The sequence below is a fragment of the Acipenser ruthenus genome, chromosome 1 (assembly GCF_902713425.1).
Source record: "Acipenser ruthenus chromosome 1, fAciRut3.2 maternal haplotype, whole genome shotgun sequence".
In the NCBI taxonomy this organism is placed as follows: Eukaryota; Metazoa; Chordata; class Actinopteri; order Acipenseriformes; family Acipenseridae; genus Acipenser; species Acipenser ruthenus.
This window is the reverse complement of record NC_081189.1, coordinates 114,033,156-114,056,763: the sequence shown is the minus strand read 5'-3', so window position 1 is coordinate 114,056,763 and position 23,608 is coordinate 114,033,156. Positions and strand designations below refer to the sequence as shown.

The 23,608-nt window shown below is 38.7% G+C and overlaps 1 protein-coding gene across 4 annotated transcripts; it reads right to left on the bottom strand.

Annotated features, from left to right (window-relative positions):
- Positions 1-129: 129 nt before the first annotated feature.
- On the bottom strand, positions 130-22,110 carry immt (inner membrane protein, mitochondrial (mitofilin)). 4 transcript variants are annotated; one of them, XM_034034792.3, is made up of 16 exons: positions 21,874-22,110; positions 20,543-20,616; positions 19,326-19,515; positions 18,792-18,909; positions 18,014-18,136; positions 17,010-17,138; positions 14,294-14,430; positions 14,013-14,116; positions 12,894-13,029; positions 12,231-12,360; positions 9,813-9,827; positions 7,919-8,142; positions 7,667-7,705; positions 7,125-7,256; positions 1,934-2,063; positions 130-1,349 (listed from the first exon to the last, which is right to left on the bottom strand). In XM_034034792.3, the coding sequence occupies exons 1-16, from the start codon at positions 21,913-21,915 to the stop codon at positions 742-744; spliced, it is 2,331 nt and encodes a 776-aa protein (XP_033890683.3). In that variant the 5' UTR covers positions 21,916-22,110; the 3' UTR covers positions 130-741. The 4 variants fall into 4 exon arrangements, with proteins under 4 accessions (XP_033890683.3, XP_033890684.3, XP_033890685.3 ...); XM_034034793.3 differs by lacking the exon at positions 9,813-9,827; XM_034034794.3 differs by lacking the exon at positions 7,667-7,705 and having other exon boundaries at positions 21,874-22,108.
- Positions 22,111-23,608: the final 1,498 nt, after the last annotated feature.

The window sequence follows — 23,608 nt, the reverse complement described above, 5'->3', positions numbered from 1 at the left end:
TCCAGTTCTCAGCAACCAATCATCCATTCTCTTATGCAGACAATATTTCTTTTTTTAAAACTTTTACTTAAGTAATTATTCTGCATGTCTCTTAAAGAGCTTTCAATAAAAACACATTATAAACAAGTCTAACTTTGCTTATGTTTTATTGATATGTACCAGTAGGTATGAAATTAAATCAACAACATAATGTGAAAACAAGTAATTAGGTTCAAATCACAAAGCCCAATCAATACAAATCAGGAACTCAAAACATTACACCAAGTTGAACAGACAAAGCATTCATTATTGAGTCATCGCTAGCCAACTGAAATACTGTGATAGTGAGGTCACCACCAAGAGTAAATTGAGAACAATCCCTTTAGTGTGGGTAGATCATTCCTGAATGTGTCTTGTGCCATCAAGGTCACAAACATCCCCCAAGCCCTGGCTACACAGTACACCACAACTGCATTTAGTATGCAATTTCCTATTTCTTGCAGACAGACAAAGCAAAAACACTGCTCTACCTTGCAACAAAATACTGCCAAGCAGAACCCTGTTGTATTCAGTAAGTTGTACAGAAGGTAAATGTTGCACTGTTGTAGACAGGGCTTTACACAAATTTCACTGTGTATTTCATTATATATATATATATATATAAATAAAGTCTACACAAGGAATCGTGTTAACCTTTTTATTTTTATTTTATTATTTTTTTTTTTTTTTAAGAGGGGCTCTATTAAATATTTATTTAGCAAATTATTTGACCTGGGTGGTGCCTAAACCCACTGCATTGGCATACGCAGAAAGAAGACTGACTACTTGTGTAGTTTCTAGGGTCAGTCGAGCTTCATTCAACCAGTCCTGAGCCACTCTCCTGGACTCTCCCTTCAGCTGGTTGACAAACTTAGCTGCCAGCTCCAGATCTCCATGCTCGATGCAGTACGTGGCATATGAGAGCAGCTTGAACGTGTCCAGGTCTTCGGGGGAGAGCTGCGCCGGGGGTTTGAGTTGCTGGGGTTCCATCAGGAGGAGAGACTGTAGGTAGGAAAGGAAGTACTGGTACAGGCTATTCCTGGTCTCGTCGATCATGGCGACTCGGCGGACCAGCTTCCTTATGGCATAGAAGCGCACCCTAAGGGAGGCCTCGCTGTACACCCCGCGGCTCAGGGACTCTTCAGGCAGGGCAGTGCTTAAGGTCTGGGTGAATTCGTTCTCCGCGCAGCTAGCTTTGATGGCCTGCACTGCTGTATCAAGAGGTTCTGTAGGCCTGTCCCCCGAAGCCGTCTTCAGGGTGTAGTTAAGAGCTTCGATGGAAAGCCACAGCTGGTGCGCTTTCCTGGCCTCCTCTTCAGCAACCGCATGACCTGGAATTTAAATGATAACTTCTACTCAATGAGACTGAAACCAAGACCTCCTCTGCTTTCTAAAGCTTTATTAAAAAAAGCTTACAGAAGCTCCATGGGATGCAGTTTTACTATTTCCTCTTATCCTTATTAATCACAACCTCTCAAGTTTGAGAATCGCTCCCATGGAAATAGTTTTAGTATCCCTCCCAGCCCTCCCAGTTTATGAAATACTTTTCCCGGAAGCTAAGCATTGAGTACTCAAACTATTATGTGAATAACTTTACAGAAATATAACCCTAGGACAACCAATTAAATACATTTTACAATGAAATAGAAATACAATTGGGCATACAAAATATTAGTTTTATGATCTTCTGTTTTGGGTCGAGTTATCTTTCCTATACTACAATAGTGGTCTGCAGTTTTGAGTGAAGTCATCTTACAAAGACTTATATAATGTATATAGACTGGCACCCTTCAAAGTGAAATCCTTCCTGGTTAGAAATGCCTTGCTCAAGCCGATTTCATTTAGATAAGCACTACAGTGATATAAATCTCACTTAATGCAGAAACACAGCCGAGGCTGAATGCGATATACTTACTGTCGACTGCTTGCTCCATTCCTTTGAGCCGGGCGTAAGCTGCATTCATGTCTAGAGTGAAGTTATCCAGCTGTTCCTGAGTCATCCTTCTGAAGTGGGTTTCTTGCTCAGAGAGCTTATGTGCCAACTCCTAACAAAGAGTGAAAGGGTAACAAATAACATACTTAATTTAACAACTGGTTTATTAATACCGCTAGAGCTGCAGTAAATAAACATCAGCATCAAAAAGCCATGATGATGTCAGTAAACTGTGCAAAAATACATTTCAGTATGTCTTTTCTATCCGATGCCACCTTTTATTTAAAAATGGTTTATTTCAGGAAAGCCATATGAGCTACACTTGATGAGAAAAGCACCAGGTTACAGTTCAAGAAAAAATATATATATATATATATATATATATATACATGCACATATATACAGTGCCTATAGAAAGTCTACACCCCCTTGAACTTTTTTCACATTTTGTTGTGTCAGTGCCTCAGAGTTTCATGTATTTAAATGAGGATTTTTTTCCACTTATCTACACACCATACTCCACACTGTTAAGGGGAAAAAAGTTTTTATTGAGAAAGATTATATATTAAAAATACAAAACTGAAAAGATCATAATTGGAGAAGTCTCCACCCCCCTGAGTTAATACTTGGTGGAAGCACCTTTGGCAGCAATTACAGCTGTGAGTCTGTTGGGATAGGTCTCTACCAACTTTGTACACCTAGATTTGGCAATATTTGACCATTCTTCTTTACAAAACTGTTCAAGCTCTGTCAAGTTCCTTGGGGAGCACTGAAGGACAGCAATCTTCAAGTCATGCCACAAATTTTCGATTGGATTTAGGTCAGGGCTTTGACTGGGCCACCCCATAACATGATGCTGCCACCACCATGCTTCACAGTAGGGATGGTGTTCTTTGGGTTATGAGCTGTGTTGGGTTTGCGCCAAACATAACGCTTTGCATTTAGGCCAAAAAGTTCCATTTCAGTTTCGTCAGACCACAAAACTTTTTGCCACATGGCTACAGAATCTCCTGTGTGTTTTTTTGCATACTTCAAAACGGGATTCAAGGTGGGCTTTCTTGAGTAATGGCTTCCTTCTTGCCACCCTACCATACAGGCCAGATTTGTGGAGTGCTTGGGATATTGTTGTCACATGCACACTTTGACCAGTCTTGGCCATAAAAGCCTGTAGCTCTTGCAAAATTGCCATTGGCCTCTTGGTAGCCTCTCTGATCAGTCTCCTTCTTGTTCGGTGATCCAGTTTGGAGGGACGGCCTGATCTAGGCAGGGTCTTGGTGGTGCCATACACCTTCCACTTCTTAATAAACGTCTTGACCGTGCTCCATGGGATATTCAAGGCCTTTGATATTTTTTTATACCCATCCCATGAACTGTGCCTTTCAACAACTGTGTCCTGGAGTTCTTTTGAAAGGGCCTTGGTGCTCATGGTTGAATCTTTGCTTTGAAATGCACTACCCAGCAGAGGGAACCTACAGGAACTGCTGAATTTATCCTGAAATCATGTGAATCACTACAATTTAACACAGGTGGAGGCCACTTACCTTGGTGTGTGATTTTGAAGGCGATTGGTTACACCTGAACTAATTTGATTGCTATTACAAGGGGGGGTGGACACAAAGCTATTTCAGTTTTTATTTTTAATTAATTTTCTACAAAATTTCTAGAATATTTTTTTCACTTGGAAGTTGTGGGGTAGGATGTGTAGATAAATGAAAAAAAAAAAAAAACTATTTTAATGCATTTTAATTCCAGGCTATAAAAGGCAACAAAAGGTGAACATTTTGAAAGGGGGTGTAGACTTTCTATAGGCACTGTATGTGTGTGTGTGTGTATATATATATATATATATATAAATAAAATGATTTCCATTACACAAGAGTAGATGTTAAAACTTCATGCTGATTTGACTCGGCTCTCGCCAAGATAAGAACCAACTAAGACGTAGCTTTACAGTAAACTAATGTGATCCATCTGTCTCTATCCATTTGCGTTTCCTTCCATATGATGATGTAGATATCCTTCTGCCTGGTGTTGATAGCTGAAGTGTAAATCAGCTAAGTAGGGTACATCTCTGGGGTGTTCAAGTGGGTACCTTCCATCCTCGGTGTTTCGTCAACTAGCCCACGACACCTCAAGAGGCGTCCCAGCATCACTCCCCTCCATCCCCCACTCAACTCAGCCCAGCTAGCTTACCCATACATCAGTGTTTCTTTCTTTCTATTGTGCTTGAGATCACCAACCAGAATCTTTCCGTCTCAACCACAGCCAGTTGCTGCTCCTCTCTGCTGCTTCAGATAGGTTTTTCACTGTGCAACGCAACACTTGGCCACTGAATCCGACGTCTCTGAGAAACCGGGTTGTAGAGTGTGCCACAAATCCTCGACAACCCACCTCCACTGGGTAAACCTGGACTCTCCATCCTCGCTGTTCCGCTTCAGCAGCTAGTTGAGCATACCGCAGTTTCTTCCTCTCATACGCCTCATCTATAGCATCCTCCCATGGCACTGTTAACTCTACCAGGTGAACAAGACGTGCTGATCCAGACCACAAGACAACATCTGCTCAAAGGTTAGTGGTGGTAATCTCAGGTGGAAAAATAAGCCGTTGACAAACATCTGCCAGCATTTTCCAGTCTCTAGCAACTTCCAGTTGTCTTTTGTGTGTAATGTTTTGATGGAACAGGTGGCAACTTATTGGTCATGTTACGCTTGTCTTCCAATGCCAAGGCCAAACATCGCAGCACCTGGTCATGACGCCAAGTAAATCGTCCTTGGCTAAGAGCCACCTTACATCCTGTCAAAATGTGCCTTAATGTTGCAGGTGATGAACACAAAGGACATGAGGGATCCTCTTCTACCCAGAGGTTTAGGTTCTGTGGTGATGGGAGAACATCATATGTTGACCTGATGAGGAAACTGATCCTGCTCTGTTCCATTGTCCATAGGTCTTGCCAGCCAATCTTGCATTGTTCCACACTCTCCCATCTCATCCATTCTCCCTGCTTGGCCTGGGAAACGGCACCTCGTTGACCACCAGCTTCCTCCGTTGAGCTGGGGCTACCTTGTGCCATGTAGGAGGAGCTGAACTGAGACCAAGACCCCCTCTTCCAAGCTGAACTTGCCCCATGACAGTACAACACATTAAAATTATGCAGTACATACACAAGGCTTTGTCAAGTACTGAAGCATCCGTTTTTCAAAATTACAGTGTCTCTGATCTAAGTGCAACAGGTATACGGTTCCAGTCAGAGACGGCAACAAAAGCAAAAGATTTTCTACCCGCAACACTTTTTACAGTAGGTGTTAAAATATTTTGTGTCACAGACATTTTACAAGCTATACTCACACATGAACTCCTGAAACAAACTGTTTAATTAAACAGGTAATGTGTTATATGCCCCTTTAAAAAGAATCTGATTCCAATGATAGTTCCTTCTATTAGCAGGTGATAACAGATTTAGTCTAGAGTACAAGATACAATGATGTTCTAGGGGAGTGCACTGAAGACCAAATCTACAGATCCTATTATACACTGTATCGATCTTCAGTGACTCCTTTCTAGCATTCCTATAGATCACATCGTTGTAGTCTAGAATAGGGAATAAAAGTTGTTGAGCTAATTTAAACCGTGCTGTAAAATTTAAATAATGCCGCTGACCATACAATAGCTTCCTACCAATTTTACTACATACATCTTTAATGTGTTTTTCAAATTTAAGAGATGTGTCAATATAAACACCTAGATATTTAAAAGTGTCAACTCTCTCCAATTGTGTAGCATTACAAGTAACAGTAGTAAAATATGAACTAGTATTTTGTATAGTTTTCTCTGAACCAAATAGCATGATATTTGTCTTTTTTTCATTTAGGATCAGACCATTTTCAAACCATTTTTGAAGTTCCAGAAAAATCACGCTGTAGTACCTTAGTTAAGTCATGGATATTATCAGAACTATAGTAAACCACAGTACCATCAACATACATATGAACAGAGCTTTTCTTGCAAATGTTAGGTATTTCATTAATAAAAACAGAAAATAAGAGGTCCAATAATTGACCCTTGCGGGACACTATTAGGGATATAGACATGAAGTCATATTTATTTTTTCCAAAGACAACAGCTTGAGAACGTTCCGATAAATATGTTTTAAACCATGACAATGTAGTACCTGTGACTCCAAGATTACTTAACTTATTAAAGTATTTTATGGTCAACTAGATCAAAAGCTTTAGAGAATTCAATAAAAATGGCACCAGTGAGTTTCTTTGCCCCTAGAGCCTGATATATATCATTTGTTAGTTTTAGTAATGCAGTTGTGGTCAAGTGAGCATTTCAGAAACCAAATTGATAATCAGGAAATAAATTATTTGTTGTTAGATAATTAGTCAAATTGAGTTTGCACAATTTTTTCAAAAGTCTTTGATAATACTGGCAAGACAGATATGTATAGGGGCCGTGACATCCCCACTTTTAAAGACGGGAGATACTGTAGCTTGTTTTAACTGGAGAGGCATTTCACTACACATGAGACATTAATTAATATAGTGAGTGGTCTTTTCAAAGGGCAGGCAGCAGCTTTAAGGAGTCTGGGTTCTATCCCATCCGCCATGCCTGGTCTCTCATATGAAACAGCTCTATTAGGTCTGGGGTTACCCAAGGTAAGTGATGTGATTTAACTTGCATTTTCTTAAACGGGGCATGTTTATCGCATACCAGACAGATTTTGAGTTCAGAATTATGTTAAGCCTATTTGCTACATCATTAACAAAGACATTCAGCTCAAATTTACAAAAAGACCTGTACAAGATCATTTTGGCTGGTCCTTTATTTGTTTTAGCCTTCCAATACAACAGACTGGACAACGGTCGCTAAACTCATCTGCTAGTACCCCACATTGGGTCACTGCCTGCCACCTTCTCATACAAATAGACAGTAATGGTGTGGATATTGGGAGTTTTTATTGTACTCCACAGAGGACATGGCAAGTCATGACGAAAGGCTTCCCTGTGAAATGTTAAGAATCCTCAAGAGAACAGAGTGCCAGTAGGTGTAAAGTGGAGCATGTTAAAGAAAGGTTAAGGGTCAGAGTCCACCAAGGCAGCCTTGAGGCATGCCAGCCGGGCCAAGTGCTACCACTACTTGCAAATGAGAAAGAAAACAACACGAAACTTGCCTGCTCCGCCTCTGCTCTGATCTCCTGTTCCTGGACTTTTATCACATCCCTCAGGTGGTCAGAGTGGGCAGCCGCCTGTCTGCGCAGCTGAGTCCTCATCTCGACCTCCATCACCTCCCGCACCTCCTCAACCTGGGAGCACACACATTAATTACTACAGCAACTGCTTTTACAGGTTTATCTTTAACCCAGTAAAAGTTAATGGTTTATGCTGCAGTTTCTCGGTGGACCATTAGAAAAAACAAAATTGACAATTGCTTTAATGGAGCTTTGCTTCACAACTGTAATAAAATTATAAGAACAGCTGCAGTTTTGCAAATTTAATCTTGTCATACTTATGATCCCCATTTCATCTCAGCTGTGGCTTCTGTTCTTTAATCATCAATCAAGTTGAAATGCAACTAAAACCACACATCTACCGTACAAGGACGGGAGGATCTTAATTAAACAAAAGCAACAATGCTCTTCTAAATTTAAAAGCCAACACATTTTCTATGCCACCGCTCCGTGCTACTTAACATCTAATCATCAGTTTTACTCACAGTTAGAAGAAGCTTTAAACGATGCGGCACCGATACCGACTTGGAGTTGAAAAAATAAAAACAGCAAATAAAATACAACCATTTTACATTATAAACATAGGGTTCTTTGTATGTTAATGTAGTAATCCTTATGTATTTGTTCAGTTGACAACACACGTCAGTCAGGCCAGATTGGTAGATATCAAACTATGTCAAAGCACAAGGCAACATTTAAGGCTAGCGCCTGTAGTTTTACCTAGAGACAGCTCCTACCTTTTTGTCCTGACCCAGTTGGATTTCTGCGCGGTAGTGCTCCAATGCTTTGGCCACAGCCATCTCCAGAGCCTTCTTATCCTCCATCCTCTGCTGCCCCAGAGCAGTCTCGATGTGCTGCCTTTCCCGGACCCTCTGCTCAGCCAGCTCCTTGTTCAGCTGGTCGATGCGCCGGTGAGCGTGGGCGATCAGAGAGTTCAGGTCGTCTGTGGTCAGTCTGCCGGCTGCCGGTTACAAACACATTTAATAGCACACCAGCCTACCAGCTGCTGGTAACAAATACATAATAGCCACCAGTTAATATCTCATACACGTCTTAATTAGTCTCCACCTACTGTGGCGACCCATTTTTAGTACCTTAAAGAAAGCATTCATTTGGCAACAGGTCTAGTTTCCACCTTTGGTCATTGAACCCAATTAAACCCACACAAACTGGTAGACAGATCTAAAACGAGCTTGGTCGAAGCCTATGCAGGAATAGATTTTCAAAAAGGTAGAATATACAAGGTGTACAAAATACATTCTCTTATCTACACATGTTATTTGGTTTCCAATTCTTATAGCTTCCGTTTTTTCATTACATCATTGAATCATATTTTTAAAAAGTTTTAGCTCTGGGCTTTTGCATCATTAATACTAAAGATAAGTGAATGAGACTAATTTGATTGTTAAATCTCATATTTTGCACCTGTGGGAGCATCACTGCACCCCATTGCGTTATAATGGGCTTCAGTTAATTGCTGCGTCTAAAATACAGGAAGCTTACACAGGTGTTGAATGGTTTTATGGTCTTTATCAGAAAAAATATATATTTCTTTGACACCTTGCTGAGTTTAAACTAAAAAATAAATTAAAAAGAAAACAAGAATTAGAACTCAAATTACACGAATAACACCCTATTTATTCTATGGTGCAAGATTAGTTTAGAATACATTCCAATTACTTATATTAAGGCTTCATCTGAGTAACAAGGTTCATTAACTGGACTGAATTACTGAACTGCCAATACACAAAGGTAAATTTTCAAGTTTTCTCAAATATGCAAAAATGCTACTACTAATTATTATTATTATTATTATTATTATTATTTATTTCTTAGCAGACGCCCTTATCCAGGGCGACTTACAATCGTAAGCAAAAACATTTCAAGCGTTACAATACAAGTAATACAATAATACTAAAGGGGGTTAGTCATTGTAACACCTAATCAGTCTCCCTGATGCCTGTACGATTTAGTTGCCAGAATACATTAATAAGCATGAAAATCACCACAGAAAGCTACAGAAAAAAAGTGAAAAGTTAAGCCCAAAAGTGTAGCAGTGTAATTATTGCAAAACAATCACATGTCAAAGCTGATGGAAGCAACTGAATTCCTACAAGGTTTACAATCTGCTCCGCTTATGAAGACCAACGGCTATGAAGTAATTTTGAGCTGACCCTGCTGTGCCCACGCAGGGCAATCAAGCCTGGCAGAGACAATGGGCAAAAGTAGGGGTGTTGCACCAAGATGATACAACACTAACATCACAATAAGGTTCCATTTGGGGTTAGTGGGGCATCCACTGGCCACTAGAATATTTACTTTCTTCTTTTTTTAAGTGCAAAATGAAATTTTCACTGTGTAGCTGAAATTCAGATTATATTAAATGTTATTTAAGGGAAGGCACGTGGCTTTTAAAGCCTTAGTTGCTACACTATTGACATATTTGGCAGGATCTCACTTCTAGCTTGATCTAAAGGCATCTAAAATTCAGTGACACAGCGGTGCCCATTAGCCTCTATAAAAGCACAGAGCTCCAGATTAATGATTCAGAGCAGCATCTTTCTACAACAGCCAGTGGTAAGGTAAGTGGTAAGCAAGGTAAATGCACAACAAAACCGCTTCGGCACTCACCTAAATCAGACACCTCTGTAACAGAAAAGGGAAGGTTTAGAAAGGTTAATACACACCTACCACAGCAAAATCACACAAAAACAGACATGCAGCAATGCAGAATAAATGAAGAGCACAGCCACAGACAGCTATGCTTTTAGTTGTATAAGCTGTTGCAGGCAAAATAAGCATTTGAAAAAAGAAAAGAAATATCACACCATTAATGTTTTAATGTACAAATATGGTAAAATATTGCTTCAGCTCAGCTCTTGTGTTTATGAAAGTGATGTGTACATACAAAAAAAACACTCCTCCATTTAAAGTATATTAGTTTAAAAATGTCAACATTGAGTACCCAACAGCTTATATAATAGGCAGTGAAAAATGTCCTGTCAATCCAGTACGTATGAATTGAGAAAGATCTGACTTGACCCTAAGCTTGTTAAAAAAATGTAAAATACAGAACTACTATTACTTTTCAGTGCAGATGTATTGCAGATGTATTGCCTGTTCAAGTGAATTCCTGATTATATCTAGTGATCACAGCTAGGTAGCATTGAGGCATAAGACAAAGTGACATACTGCACGTGTGGGTCTCTGACCAGTAGACAAAAATGCTGTACTTCAGCTTCTATTAGTCATGTTGAAATTAATCATCTGTACATTGCTCTATTTCATACAAAAGGAAGGGAAAATTAATATTTTGTATTGTACCCATCACTGCCATGTCCATTCCCGCAAACCAGAAAACAGAATGCATGCATACATCCATCACGTTTCTTCAGCTCAAAACAACCAGGAACACATGCAAATAACATCACCAGAATAAAACAAGACTATTAATTATATTAGCTTTGTTTCGGGACAAAACACTGGGAAAAGTTATTCATTATGCAATGTAAGAGGACCAGGAATACTGGCAGGAATAGCTGAACAGTTAGAAAATCCATTTGTAGTTACAGGGTCATGTCGGTTACTTTTAACAATTTTAGTATTTTAAGATACTTTTAATAATCATTTAAGAGACTAACTACATCTTGCTGGTACCTGAACTAGTTCAATACATGTAATGGTTGCTATGGGGGAATGGACGGAAGTGCTATGCAATAGGAGTCTTATTTCAATCCATAGTTTTACCTGTATGTTAATAATAAAACCCGATTACTGTCGTGTCTGGTGATTTTTACTCTCAGGGTCTCAATAGAGATTAAGAAAATATTAGGCCTTGTTTTCTTACACAGGGTATGATATCACATACAGATGGCATTTTGGTGACACTTCAGCTGCGCCTGTCAGTACATGAACCTACCAGTAAAGACCACATCCCAGCACAGTTACAGGGCAAAGACCCCAAAGATTCCTTGTGGTAATCATGCTTTTTTATTATTATTATTATTATTATTATTATTATTCCTGTTTAGGATATTCTGTGTATTCTTGCGAGACCATTTTGCTACCACCCTGCAAGTGTTGCCAGAATATGTTTAAGATTGCCTGATCATTCAAATTCTTCATTCAAAAACTATTTAAAAATGTTACATATAAATTATACATTACTTCCTGAACCAGGAATCCACTGCTTTTTAAAAACTCAAGGCACTTAAATAATATAAATGCCAATATTCCCATTTCAATTCTTCTTTTGTTGCAATGACTCAACATTGCCATTTCCCTCCTTTATAAAAATTCATATCTAACAAAATTTAAAAGGAATGAATTGCAAATCGTATTAACCTCACATGGAAAGCTAACTGGTTGAATATCAAGGGATTATTATTATTATTATTATTATTATTTATTTCTTAGCAGACGCCCTTATCCAGGGCGACTTACAATTGTTACAAGATATCACATTATACATTATTTTACATTCTACAGATATCACATTATTTTTACATACAATTACCCATTTATACAGTTGGGTTTTTACTGGAGCAATCTAGGTAAAGTACCTTGCTCAAGGGTACAACAGCAGTGTCCCCCACTGGGGATTGAACCCACAACCCTCTGGTCAAGAGTCCAGAGCCCTAACCACTACTCCACACTGCTGCCCTGAACGTTGATTTATGAATTGCCTTTGTATGTTGTTTTATGCGTAACCATTGCATGGTTTTCTGTATATAAAAAAATATATGAATATACAAACTCATCAGGCAACACACACTGTGTTCTGCTAATCAAGACTGCACTTATTTTACTATTAATAGTGTAGAAGTCAACATGTCATGTGTATAGAATAATTATATATACCCACTGCGCAGCAGTTTGATTGATTCCTGGGTTTACTAGGAGTTTAAAGAGAGAAACCTGAGCTTCTTACATAATCAAGCTTGTAGTAAAACCTGGAATGGGTGAAACTGCTGTGTCTTATTTCCATCCCTGAACACTGTGCAATCCCTTGCACCAATTCCCCTCAGCAGTGTTGCAGTGCCAACTTACTGAGTCCCTTCCATCCAGTCTGTATGTCTGGGGTGATGCTGTCTAGTTCTTTCTGGAATTGCTCTTTCGCCACAGCCACAAGCTCATGGTACTGAGCTATGATCTTAGCTTCTGACTGAGCTGCCTGGACCTGGCAGAAGAAGACAGAAGATAAATCCATCGCTATATCCCAACACTGAAATCCACACTCAGAGCAAAGGTATAGTGTGGGGTTTTAAGTTGAAAAAAAAAAAAAAAAAAAAAAGGATGGTTTCATTGACCCTGATAAATCCTGACCTTGGACTGCTTAATGTTATCTATGGTAGTCCTACAGTAGTGCTACTAGATCTGTGAAACCAGTAGAGTTGTTACTTGTCCAACGTCACCGAGAGTCGGTAGCCAATATTACAATCTTACCACCTGGTTTGCATTTCCTCAGCTGTAACCTCTAGGATACACTGTTCATAGTATTCGTTTAGTATTTGAGCTTTAAGGGGCAAAGTATAGAAATAGAAATTTGACAGCATGAAGAGATTTAATAATTATTAAAAACTTTGCTAGAGGCGTAGATAAGACAAAAACATAAAAAAAAAAAAAAATAATAATAATAATAATAATAATAAAATCAATGGAAACCTACAAAAATGAATTAAAAAAAAAAAGTGAAGTTTGAATTTAGCATACCTTTTTGACAACGTTATCCAGATCGACCAGCATGTTGTGCAGGTTATCCTCAGCAGACATAATCTGAGGCTTAGCTCTGGCAATATTAGCCTGTTTTGCATCGTCAATCACCCCTCGCAGCTTCTCCAGCCCATCCCTAACAAGTAAGGTGCAGGGTTACAAGTTACAACCACCACCACCGGAAGACATCCAAACCTTATGATGGTTTAGAAGTGCCTCCGAAGCTCCTAGGAGAGTGATTATCTCAAGGAACTGTGCATTACTGCTGCAGCAAAAACAATAATAGTTTAGGTTTTCCAAATAAAATAAGCCCGTCCTTCCATTGTTTCCGATTATATTATGCACTGCCACAGTAAAGTAACACACAGAATACCTCTGCTAAGTTAACAGGAACACATTACCTTTGCTGTGTCCAGTGTTTTAAATTTTTAAACATATAAACATATTGCAGACACTTTAGAAATTTGTAAATCACACATCATGGGCCATAAATCAACTAACTGATATGTTTCTCAATGTTTACTAAGGGGTGTTTGACAGGAGAAAAAAAAAAAAACCTCCAAGGATCACACTGTATCAATGCTGGTTTTCTGTTCCCACAATGCACCACTCATTTCAATCAGAGCACCAGCATTTTTGCAGGACGGAGCGTGATCTGGATACACTGCAATGTTTAGAAGTAAAAAATCTCTTTTCCTGTATTCCCTAGTATACTTATATGATGTTTGAATAAAAATATCAACGCAATCAGGAATATGTTGGGGAAAAAAAAAAGAAACTGCGATATGGACAACACAGGATACAGGTAATGTCACGTGTTTCTTGTAAACACTGCAAGGGGTTCTGTGAAAGCAACATATAAGTCTTAAATATGTAAACATAACTAAGTTTGTCATTATACACAACAGTGGACTAGGTCTGCACGGTTTAGGCAGGATAAATGTGCTGCACTGTTGCCAAATTATTTTCCCTCCTGTGCTATGAACTGTCTGACTTTATCCAGGGTACACATTAAAATTTCTTTTTTATATACTTAGCAAATTTGCAAGCATATAAAAACACACATTTCTGGGTGTCTACTTTTGCCACTTTTGAAATGTAAATTTTTTAATCTTTTACTTGGCTTTCAAAAGAGCGTCAGCCGCTTCATCCACCGTCTTGCTGCGCTCATTCAGGGCTTCTTCAAGGACACGCCACTGAGAAGATTTCTGCTCCGCCGAAGCCTAAGAGCAAAACATTCAGACTGTCAGAAGCAGAGGCGACAACTCTCAGTGGTACGAGCAGTCACTAGAAAAGCATGCTGCTTTCAGTAGATCTAAGAAATTAAACAAATTCATTTTCTTCAGTGGAAGCAGCAGAACAAATGTATGACTGTGTAAAGTTCATTTAATTCTGTCTACCTCAGTTTCTTCCATAGCCTCTTTTAACTTTCGGGCATGGCTGTTGATTGACTCAACAGCAGCATCCTGTGCAGCAATGGCCTGTAGAGTCACACGGGCTGTGCTGCCCAGAGCCTCCTCCAACATCGCCGCCAGAGCTGTAGAGAACACAGGTGTCTTTTTAAAACACTTACTGTCAACAACAAAACACAGGTTTAACAGTAGTACCCAAGCAAAGTTGTATCTGAAGCGAGCATGATGTATCATAATTAGGGCCCTGCATTTTACGCGACCTGCTTTCTTAGACTGCCCTTCATTCCTCCCACCGCAAGGTGGTCATGTAGTCTGCTTAATTAAAACACTTATTGATTAATAATCTCCTGATTCCTTTACTCATCTCAATTAGTCATTCTATTGACGCGCATTGGCACGTTGATTAGGCGGCAGCAGCAGCTAGGACATTTATTTAGTCATGCATTCCTTTAGTCTTATTCAATACTATTTCTTAGAATGTGTAAATACATAATTTAAATGTTTCCGTTTACTAGTAGTAACACATAATTTGTCAACAAAATAATAAAAAAAAAAACAACGATTCCCGGAACAATTTATATAAAATACTGAAATCATAACATCAATGCTGTAATATATATTACAAATATAACATAATAATAATAATAATGCAAGGTTGTTCACAAGCAGCACATCAAGTGTCACTTACAGTTTCATGAAATAAAATGTCCCATGCATTAAATGTTGCTATTAAACTCAAGCATCGTCAGTTGGTTAATTCTGCCTTCTTTCATAGATTGACATTTAAAACTTGTCCATACAAAGAAACCCTTCTTTCAGCATCTACAGAATTGGTAACAACTGACAAATATATTTTAGCCTTTCGTGCTAAATTGGGAAATCATTCTTCAACTTTAATCCAAAATTCATTCAGTCATTCTACTGCCTTTTTCTTTTGCACATGGTAGGTATTTGTCCCTTTCTAATTTACAGTCAGCATCAAATCCTGGAACAGAATATAATGTGATGGCTTCCAGATCCAAACTACACACTTGTGGGTAGAATACCCTTACTGTCATCAGAAAGTTATGAGCTGGTTGAAAAAAACATGGTTTCGTTTTGCATTGATCCGGGTTGTAGTAATTAGTCAGTTTTTCAGAAACGTCATGGAAGGTTTTTACACATAGTTTGTTTATTGTGGCATCTGTGCTGTGTACCTCTTGTGCCATTGCTCGGTATGTATTTATTAATTCTGCAAATTTATTATATGTTTGATGGACTCTCACTTCACGGCTTTCAAACCACTGAATCAGATCCACCAGTCCCTTGGCATGCGTCGCAATTAGGGAGAGTTGAGATTTTAAACTTTGCATATCTTTAAGCAATTTCTGGAGGTCCTTTAACACTAAAGTGTTTGGTGAAATGTGCATTTCCTTTTCCACGAAACCTGCATAAAAAAGGATGTATTTGAAATGATATTCAGCAGCAGAATACCAAGTGCCCCATCGTGTTATGCATGGCTCAGGTGGCAACTTGTTGGATTGCTTCTGTCAGGTGGTCTTTAAAACGTAGTTTTCTGCTTGGGCAATCCATCCACAATTAACTTCAAATGTGTTTAAACAGTTCACAACGACCTGTGCCACCGATGAGTAATTCACAGAGTACAGATTAACTGTATCGGCCAATATTACTTTCAGTTCGATAGTCCTTGGAGAACAAACACAATGTGCAAAACATATTGATCTTTTGCATTTGTAGACTCATCAGTAACTACAGATACACTGACATCTTTACCAGTTGTACAATTTTCATCTTGGTGCAACTCAGCAATCTGGGGTAGATATTCCCTTCTCAATTGACCTGCCATAGGAATTACTTCCGCATTTATTGCGTTTGTTCAGAAATGCACATAGTTTGGGATTATCGATTTTTTCGAGGGGAATATTAGCACAAACAGATGCCTCTGTAAATCGAAAATACATCTCGTCGGCGTTCAGAATTTTCATTCCCCTTACGTTTTTTTTACTGGAGGATGTCGTCTCATAGCTGTCAATCTCAGCCTTTCGTTTTCTGTGTTTTTCTGATAAATGTCGGTCTATTGTTGACTTGAGTGCGATCCAAAGATAAATTGCAAGTTGTGCAAAATAAATTCTACCCATCGGTGTACAGAACACCAGGTGGATATTGTTGTGTGCGCTCGCTCAATGAAATGCTTTTTGATTGCAATGTCTTTGACTCCATGTCTAGGTCTCTTGATTTTTCTTTTAACGCATCAGTTTATTCAATTACCATTTATACTCATCATAATTAGCTTTTATTTTTCTAATTAGTCAAAGCATAATGTGTTGATTTCTTAATTGTGAATTAAATTACTATAACGGGAGTGGCTGCAGGGACATCTAGGGGATAGCAGTTGAATTACAATTGAAAAAAACAGGTTGCGTAAAACGCAGGACCCTAATCATAATCTTCATGCCAAATTGAACTGAAAGCAGCTCCTATGCCCCCATTCCTGCTTTACTGATGGATTCTGTAGACAGCATTGGGCAATTTCTTTTATTTTTATAATAAAGCGGTTACATTTTCTACCGATTTAGCGTCAGTTAATTTGTATACAGCTCTAATGAATGTATTATATTTGCTATAATAAGAATTACATATAGTAGGAGTACAGGCGGCAATGCTTTCCATTTGATGTTTAACAGAGCTATGGAGCAGCACATACCGGCACTCTTCTCCTGCTCCTCTTGATCCTGCTTGGCGAGCCGGGCTGCCACCTCCTCAGGCGGGCGTTCCTTCACTGCCGGCAGGTCCTTGTGTCCACTCTCCTCGCATTTCTCACACACCTCCCCACCTGATAAAGCAAACCACAGGTGTCGGAATCGTTAGTGATGATCTGACAGGGACAGATACGCAGCTAGCAGGAACTCGTGCAGGTTGTTTCTCAGCTGTCAATTTGTAATTGTTAGTCGTGTAAGTTTACTCATCCCTTAACTGTTTATGTTCGTAGTGGTTAATTAAAAGCAACAACAGCAACGCTGAAAGGCTGCAGGCAGTTGCTGGAGCCACGGTAGTAAGCCTGTTAACATATGGGTTGGGTCACAAGGTTTACATTCTTGGCGATAAACCATAATCCAGGACCCAAATAGGTCTGTGTCTAAGGGGAGTTTCGGTGGCGTGAAATAAAGGTCCTGTCTAATGAAAATGACACTAAGTTCAGCAGTGGCAATACGGACCCCAACAAATTCTCCCAATTATTACATTAGGACAACAACAACAATAATTCACATTTCTACAGCACCTTTCATCACAAGGATCCTAAAGTACTTCACACACATGCAAAAATGAACAATTAAAACATTAAATTAAAAACAGTCAAATACAAGAATTTGATAAAACAGAAATATAAAAAGGGATACAAAAAATTTGTTTTAATTGTAAAATTAGAAAAACTAAAGATAAAACGCTAGTTTGTAGAAGAACAATTGAACAAGTCTAAAAATAAAATTGGAATAAAAATAAATTAAAAAAAACACAGTAATTGTAAAATTAGAAAAACTAAAGATAAAAAGCCAGGTTTGTAAAAAAAAAAAAAAAAAAAAAAACTCAGTTTGAGAGCCTCACTGGAAAAGGCTCCCATGCTCAAAGCGCTACCCCATAAGAAACATATTAAAGAATTGCAAGTCTGAGCCCTCTCCATGCATGCACATATCCCGTGCCTGTCCTGACCTGCTACTGCAGCATGCTTGTGTTCCCCCTCTTGCTCTCCTTGCCCTTCGTGGGTGCCAGGAGCGGGCACTGACAGGGCCTCTCCGATCGCTGAAATGATGTGCCCTGCCTCCACAGAGGACTCTGCAACAGAGTGATCACATATCAGAACTTTAAAAAACTCATGCGCTCAAATTCCATCGGACAACCAGCCTCACTTCCATTCATATTCTTATTTTCACATTTAAAAAGACAGAAATGCACTTTCTTGTCGGCATGTATTTATCTTTTATTATTATTATTATTATTATTATTATTATTATTATTATTATTATTATTATTCATTTTTGTGAAACGTTTTACAAAACTAAAAAGGAAAACATGCATATCACATACACAAACATGATATACAGTAAAACACCAAATTTTACTCCAATTTAATACAATTGTAAAATGTAATATTATGATATTAAAATGATATTAAGTGTCAGGAAGACAGATGGCTATAAACAAGTGCAAGTCCAGATTTATTACAAGCATGATAATGTGATTAAAGGATGATGGGCATCCAGAGCAATACAACCACCAGTATCACACTGTGCCTTTTTTCTTTATATAAACAAAAAATAATGTAACTGGCACTATTGTTCAGAGCCAACTTCCCCATCTTACAGGCAGAGATATTATACATTTACATCTCACCAGTGACAAGAACGGGTCGTCAGGGGCCACAGCTCACCCCTTTCCTTCTCCTCCTGCCCCGAGTGTTAGGAGAGAGACTGCCTAACCCAACACCCACCTTTCAGTTTCTGTTCCTCCACAGGGGCTGGTGCTGGGGCAGCCTCTGCCGGTTCACTCTTCTTTCCCTTTGGTTTGGGCTGCTTTGGTTCTTTCGTCACCTCGCTCATGTAAGGAATCTGTAATGGGCCCAGTTTTGTTTTCAAAGACATTAAAACAGTCAGTACCTGTAAACACTTGACCAGTCTAATGGGAAACAAATGGCGAAATAGCTGTAAAGCAAATCTCACATTTTGCCCTTGGATTTTGTTTTACAGAAAGGCACAGGGGTCAAAGTATGTTTTTCTTTCTACCTATAACTTATGTATGTTTTAAAGGCAGCAGCCAATGTCAAAAAAACATGCAATACCAACCAACAAGATGAAACAATCTTGCAGAAATGTGAATGCATTTACTGTGTATTCTTGTTGGACAGGGCAGCGCATTTATCTTTAAACACTGTTGTGGTTTAGACAAAGGCTCACAAAGCTGTGCGTAATTGCTTTTCCAGTGCATGCTGTAAAATGTACTGCAATGAACACCATCCCCTGCTTACCGGTTTCTTTGGCATAGGCAATACATAAGGGGCGGGGCCAAGGGTGACATCAAAGACTTTGTCAGCATAGGGGACGGACTGCTCTACATTCTGTCGGAATTTCGGATCCCACTTTGCATACAATATTGTGCCACCAAATCCTCCCCCAACAAACAGAAGGCTGGCTCCAATTATTTTGCCTGCAGAACCACTGCATTACCAAGACAGGAAAAAAAAAAAGAATATTTTAATAACAAGCAATCCCATGCGTAATCTCTTATTAAACTTATTATTGTTTGCACATATACATATTATACATATATATATATATATATATATATCATGTCTCTTCAGAGTTAAATAATTAAACATCAAATTTCAGAGCATTCAATAGTTGACAATGGTTTTTGAATCAATTGTTAATGCATACATTAGAATCAATTGTTAATGCCCGACATTGGGTTCTAAGACCCGACCACCTGAATATTCAAGTTGGCATACAAAGATTAATTATCTTTTTTTTTTTTTAATGTTTAAATATATGGATTGAGATCTAATGTTTCATTAAGTCCATGTGGTTCAATAGATTTGAAAGTATAAATCCAGATTGTCTGTCTGTTTCCCTCTATACACATACATATAATATATTATATATATATATATATATATATATATATATATATATATATATATATATATATATATATATATATAATGTGTGTGTGTTTTGAAAATTACTCAGAGGGACTGTGTCCAAGACCTACAATGTGACTACCCTTAGTTTACCAAGGTAAAAGCATAGCAAGGTGTAATAAAGCATAGTGAAAGCACAGTAAAGCATAGGTAAGCATTGTAAATATTAACAAGGTTTTCTAAAACATTAATAAACATGGAAAACTGGTGGAAACTATGGTAAATGCATAGCATAAGCATGGGAAAAGTATGGTAAAAACGAACAAATACTGTGCAAAAATATTGTGGCGAACTTTTATGAGGGTAATTTACTAGGATCTGCTCTATAAGGTGACTTACAAAATAAAGTGTGAGGAGATCATAAAGGCCACTGCACAGTGTAGTGCACAGGTGTGTCCCTGCTACATACCTGTCTGTTTAAACCTTTAAACTCAAGACAACCAATAAGAGGACAGGAAACTAGAACAAATATAAGCCCTTGATAGTCCCAATATATATACAAAGCAATGAACAAAAAATAATATAAAGCAACAAGAGGCGAGTACCCAGATTCCCCCTGTGTTGTATATCGGCGAAGAGGTTGTAGAGGACGGAGTGGTGCTTTACCACACAGGCACTGCTGTAGAAGAGAAATACGAGTTTGAGATTAGAAACAAAACACTGGATGAATGACGTATCATTTAAAAACTCATGCCGTTTCATCTGCAGCTTCAAACAGGAGACAGTGAACAAATTCCCTAGGATTCTTAGCCCACATTGTGCTTCCCCCCCCCCAAAAAAGAAAATGTGAAGATTTTTTTTTGTTTTTCATCTTAGATCTGACACCATTCATGAAATAGGCAACATAATATCACAGTATTTTGGACGGAATGGTCCACAGCTTTATAGTTGACATAAACACATCGTGATAAGAAATAAAAGGCTCGAAAAAAATACAAATGGGCCATTTCATTTTAGTTGTGATGGGTCTATCCTTCTTAAGTGTGATCATCAAATTGTTATTAGCTAGCAAGCAGTCTGATATTGATGACGTTTTCTAAAATAAATAAAAAAACACTATTTAAAGTGTCTGCATACGTGTTATCAATCCGTATATAGTAGCTGCAAGTCAGAAATGTTTAATATACTTTAAAAGCGCCAATCAAAATTGTATCACTAGCTCTATTCTTCAGATAGCAAGTTATTGGCGTGTGCAAGTGTGGTACTTGGGGAAATACATAACAAGGTCACGTCCTTCTGCCGTCAAAAACGATTTCAAAAGACATCGAGGCCAGCATGGGATAAGAATTGCCAACTAGTGATGGTCGAGTTTGACGTTTCTTACGATAGTCGTAGTACAACTGCACATTTAAAAAAGTGCACCTATATAATAAACTACCTTTCAATACTACAAAACGAAAGTTGACTAGCAGCAGCCAGACCAGAGCTTGTCATTGATGAACGCACTCTCACACACACACACACACACACAGAGCGGCGACCAAACAACTTCCCAGCCGGGTTCCAGAAACCCCGCCCTCGTTCTTTGACTGGTTGAAACACCAGTCAGTCCCTGAATGCACAGCACCGATTTGTCGAAAGCAAATGCCAATCAATATAAAACTGTCGCACCACTTCCAGGACTGTGGATATACTATACTGTCTGTAGGTTGTCAATTTTTCCAGAAAGAAACGCAGCTAGTCTCAACTTATTAACGCAGACCCACTCTTATACTAAAGCACTGTGAACAACGGTGAAGTATATACTCCACCAAAAAAGAAAACAGCTTTATTTTTGAGGGGGTAGCCCGAACAGTGTAGGCCTACTTTGAAGCCGGGTCACCGATGACAGGCTGCCTCTTTCCGCTACTTTATTCTAATATTATTATTCTCTTACCTGGGCTACTGCACGGCTCACGTTTCTGCACACACGCAGCATGGCTGTTTGCAAAACCACCTTCCAGTTGTTCTTAACTGTGACACATTCACGTTTTTCTTCAGTAGAACATGATAAAACAGGAGAATAACGTACGCTTGGAGAGAGGCTTGCCAAACTCCCAACACGGTGTAAGACAGAGCAAGAACAAGGCAGCGCACAGCGAGCATGCGCGCTACGCTGCGGATAGCGTGGACGTGGGGCGGGGACTAGACCCACGAGCTATCCCCACTAAACCCACTGTCACGATAAGTGAGGGGTGGGGAAAGTGAACCTCAAAAAAGCACGTGGAGTACAGAATTGTGTTCAACACAAGGACTGTCTGAGCTAAATCAAAAGGTTCTGATTTAGCTTAATACATACATGTTAACAAACACATTCTTAAAAGTTTTGGAAAGTTTAATTTTTTTTTTTTGGCATTGTAGTATGCAAAGGGAAAGCAGAGTGTAAGGCTCTCCAAGTTAAAAAAGGAAGAGATTTATAGACTGATTTTAAATGTTTAATTTACGATATGCGTTTTCAACATTTATACATTATATATGAAAGTACAATTTTAAAAACGTAAGAATGTCTTTAACATTTATGTATTTACTTCAATATGAACTTTTTATGGTTAAATCTAGGAAAAATTAAGATGAATTGTTAGCGTTTTAATGTGTGTCAGCGGTGGGGGCGCAACAAAATGTATGCTAAATAAGGGGGGCGGCATATAAAAAGTTTGGGCACCACTGCTCTAGCCTATACTGTATATCTGTGGCAGGTAACTAAAACTGAAAATAAACTAGCTCACTAACACATGAAACAAAACAAACAAAAAAAACGCCTTTGGGAAATTTAATATAACAACTCAAAATGATAGCAAACACCGTAAAAAGTCAAGGGACCAGAAAAGAAAGAGCAAATGAAAATGTGAAGCTGTTTGAACTTGATTAGTACGGTGCCCACAGTGCATATTCAAGGTACATTCGTTACACCACAGCTTTATAGCACAGGAAATATGGCACCCTTCTATCCGCGTAACTGATTCAGTTACCTTGTTATATATATATTCATTCAGATTTTTTACATAGACGAGTTTCTGTGCTGTGTGTCACAGTGAAGTGCAATGTATGAAGCATCCAGCAGGCGGCACTGGGGTGTTTGGTGAGTTCTGTTTGTATCAGAGATTGCCAACTGTTGATGACAGACAGGAGGTTCCGGGTTTAAATCTAGACCAAGATGAAGGGATCTTAGGACTGTAGCGTTTGGAATTTGTGGTGACTAAGGTACTTACCCTATCAAGTCATTGTGCTCATATCCAAATGATCTGCACTACCCAAGTTAAATCCAGGCAGCTAATCCTACACCATATCAGAATCCTGTGGTATTAATGATTAATTATTTTTATAGCCATTTTTATAGTGTTTTTTTTTTTATGAATTCTTGTTTTTTTTAATGCATTTAATATATGTTCTTTTAAGCTAATATATGCATATCACTTCTGTGTTAAGCATGTGAAGGTGCTAGGCGCTTGCAGTAGTCTTCACTCATGCATCCTTGTTGCTTGCAGGGTGTGGGTCAATTATCATGAAAAGCAGCTAACCTGACTGTGGTGTGCTGTATTTAAAAACATCTCGCTTTATTTTGAGCAACATTAACTGTTGCCTTGAGGAGAGCAAAGGAATCACATTGTGAGCTTGGGAATGGGTGTGGTTTT

Excerpts from the sequence above, each read along its gene's own strand:
- immt (XM_034034792.3), bottom strand. The coding sequence starts at position 21,915 with ATGCTGCGTGTGTGCAGAAACGTGAGCCGTGCAGTAGCCCAG. Across the intron at positions 18,910-19,325 it reads TGCCTATGCCAAAGAAACCG|ATTCCTTACATGAGCGAGGT; the intron begins GTAAGCAGGGGA and ends GGCCCATTACAG. Across the intron at positions 14,117-14,293 it reads AGGCTATGGAAGAAACTGAG|GCTTCGGCGGAGCAGAAATC; the intron begins GTAGACAGAATT and ends TTTTGCTCTTAG.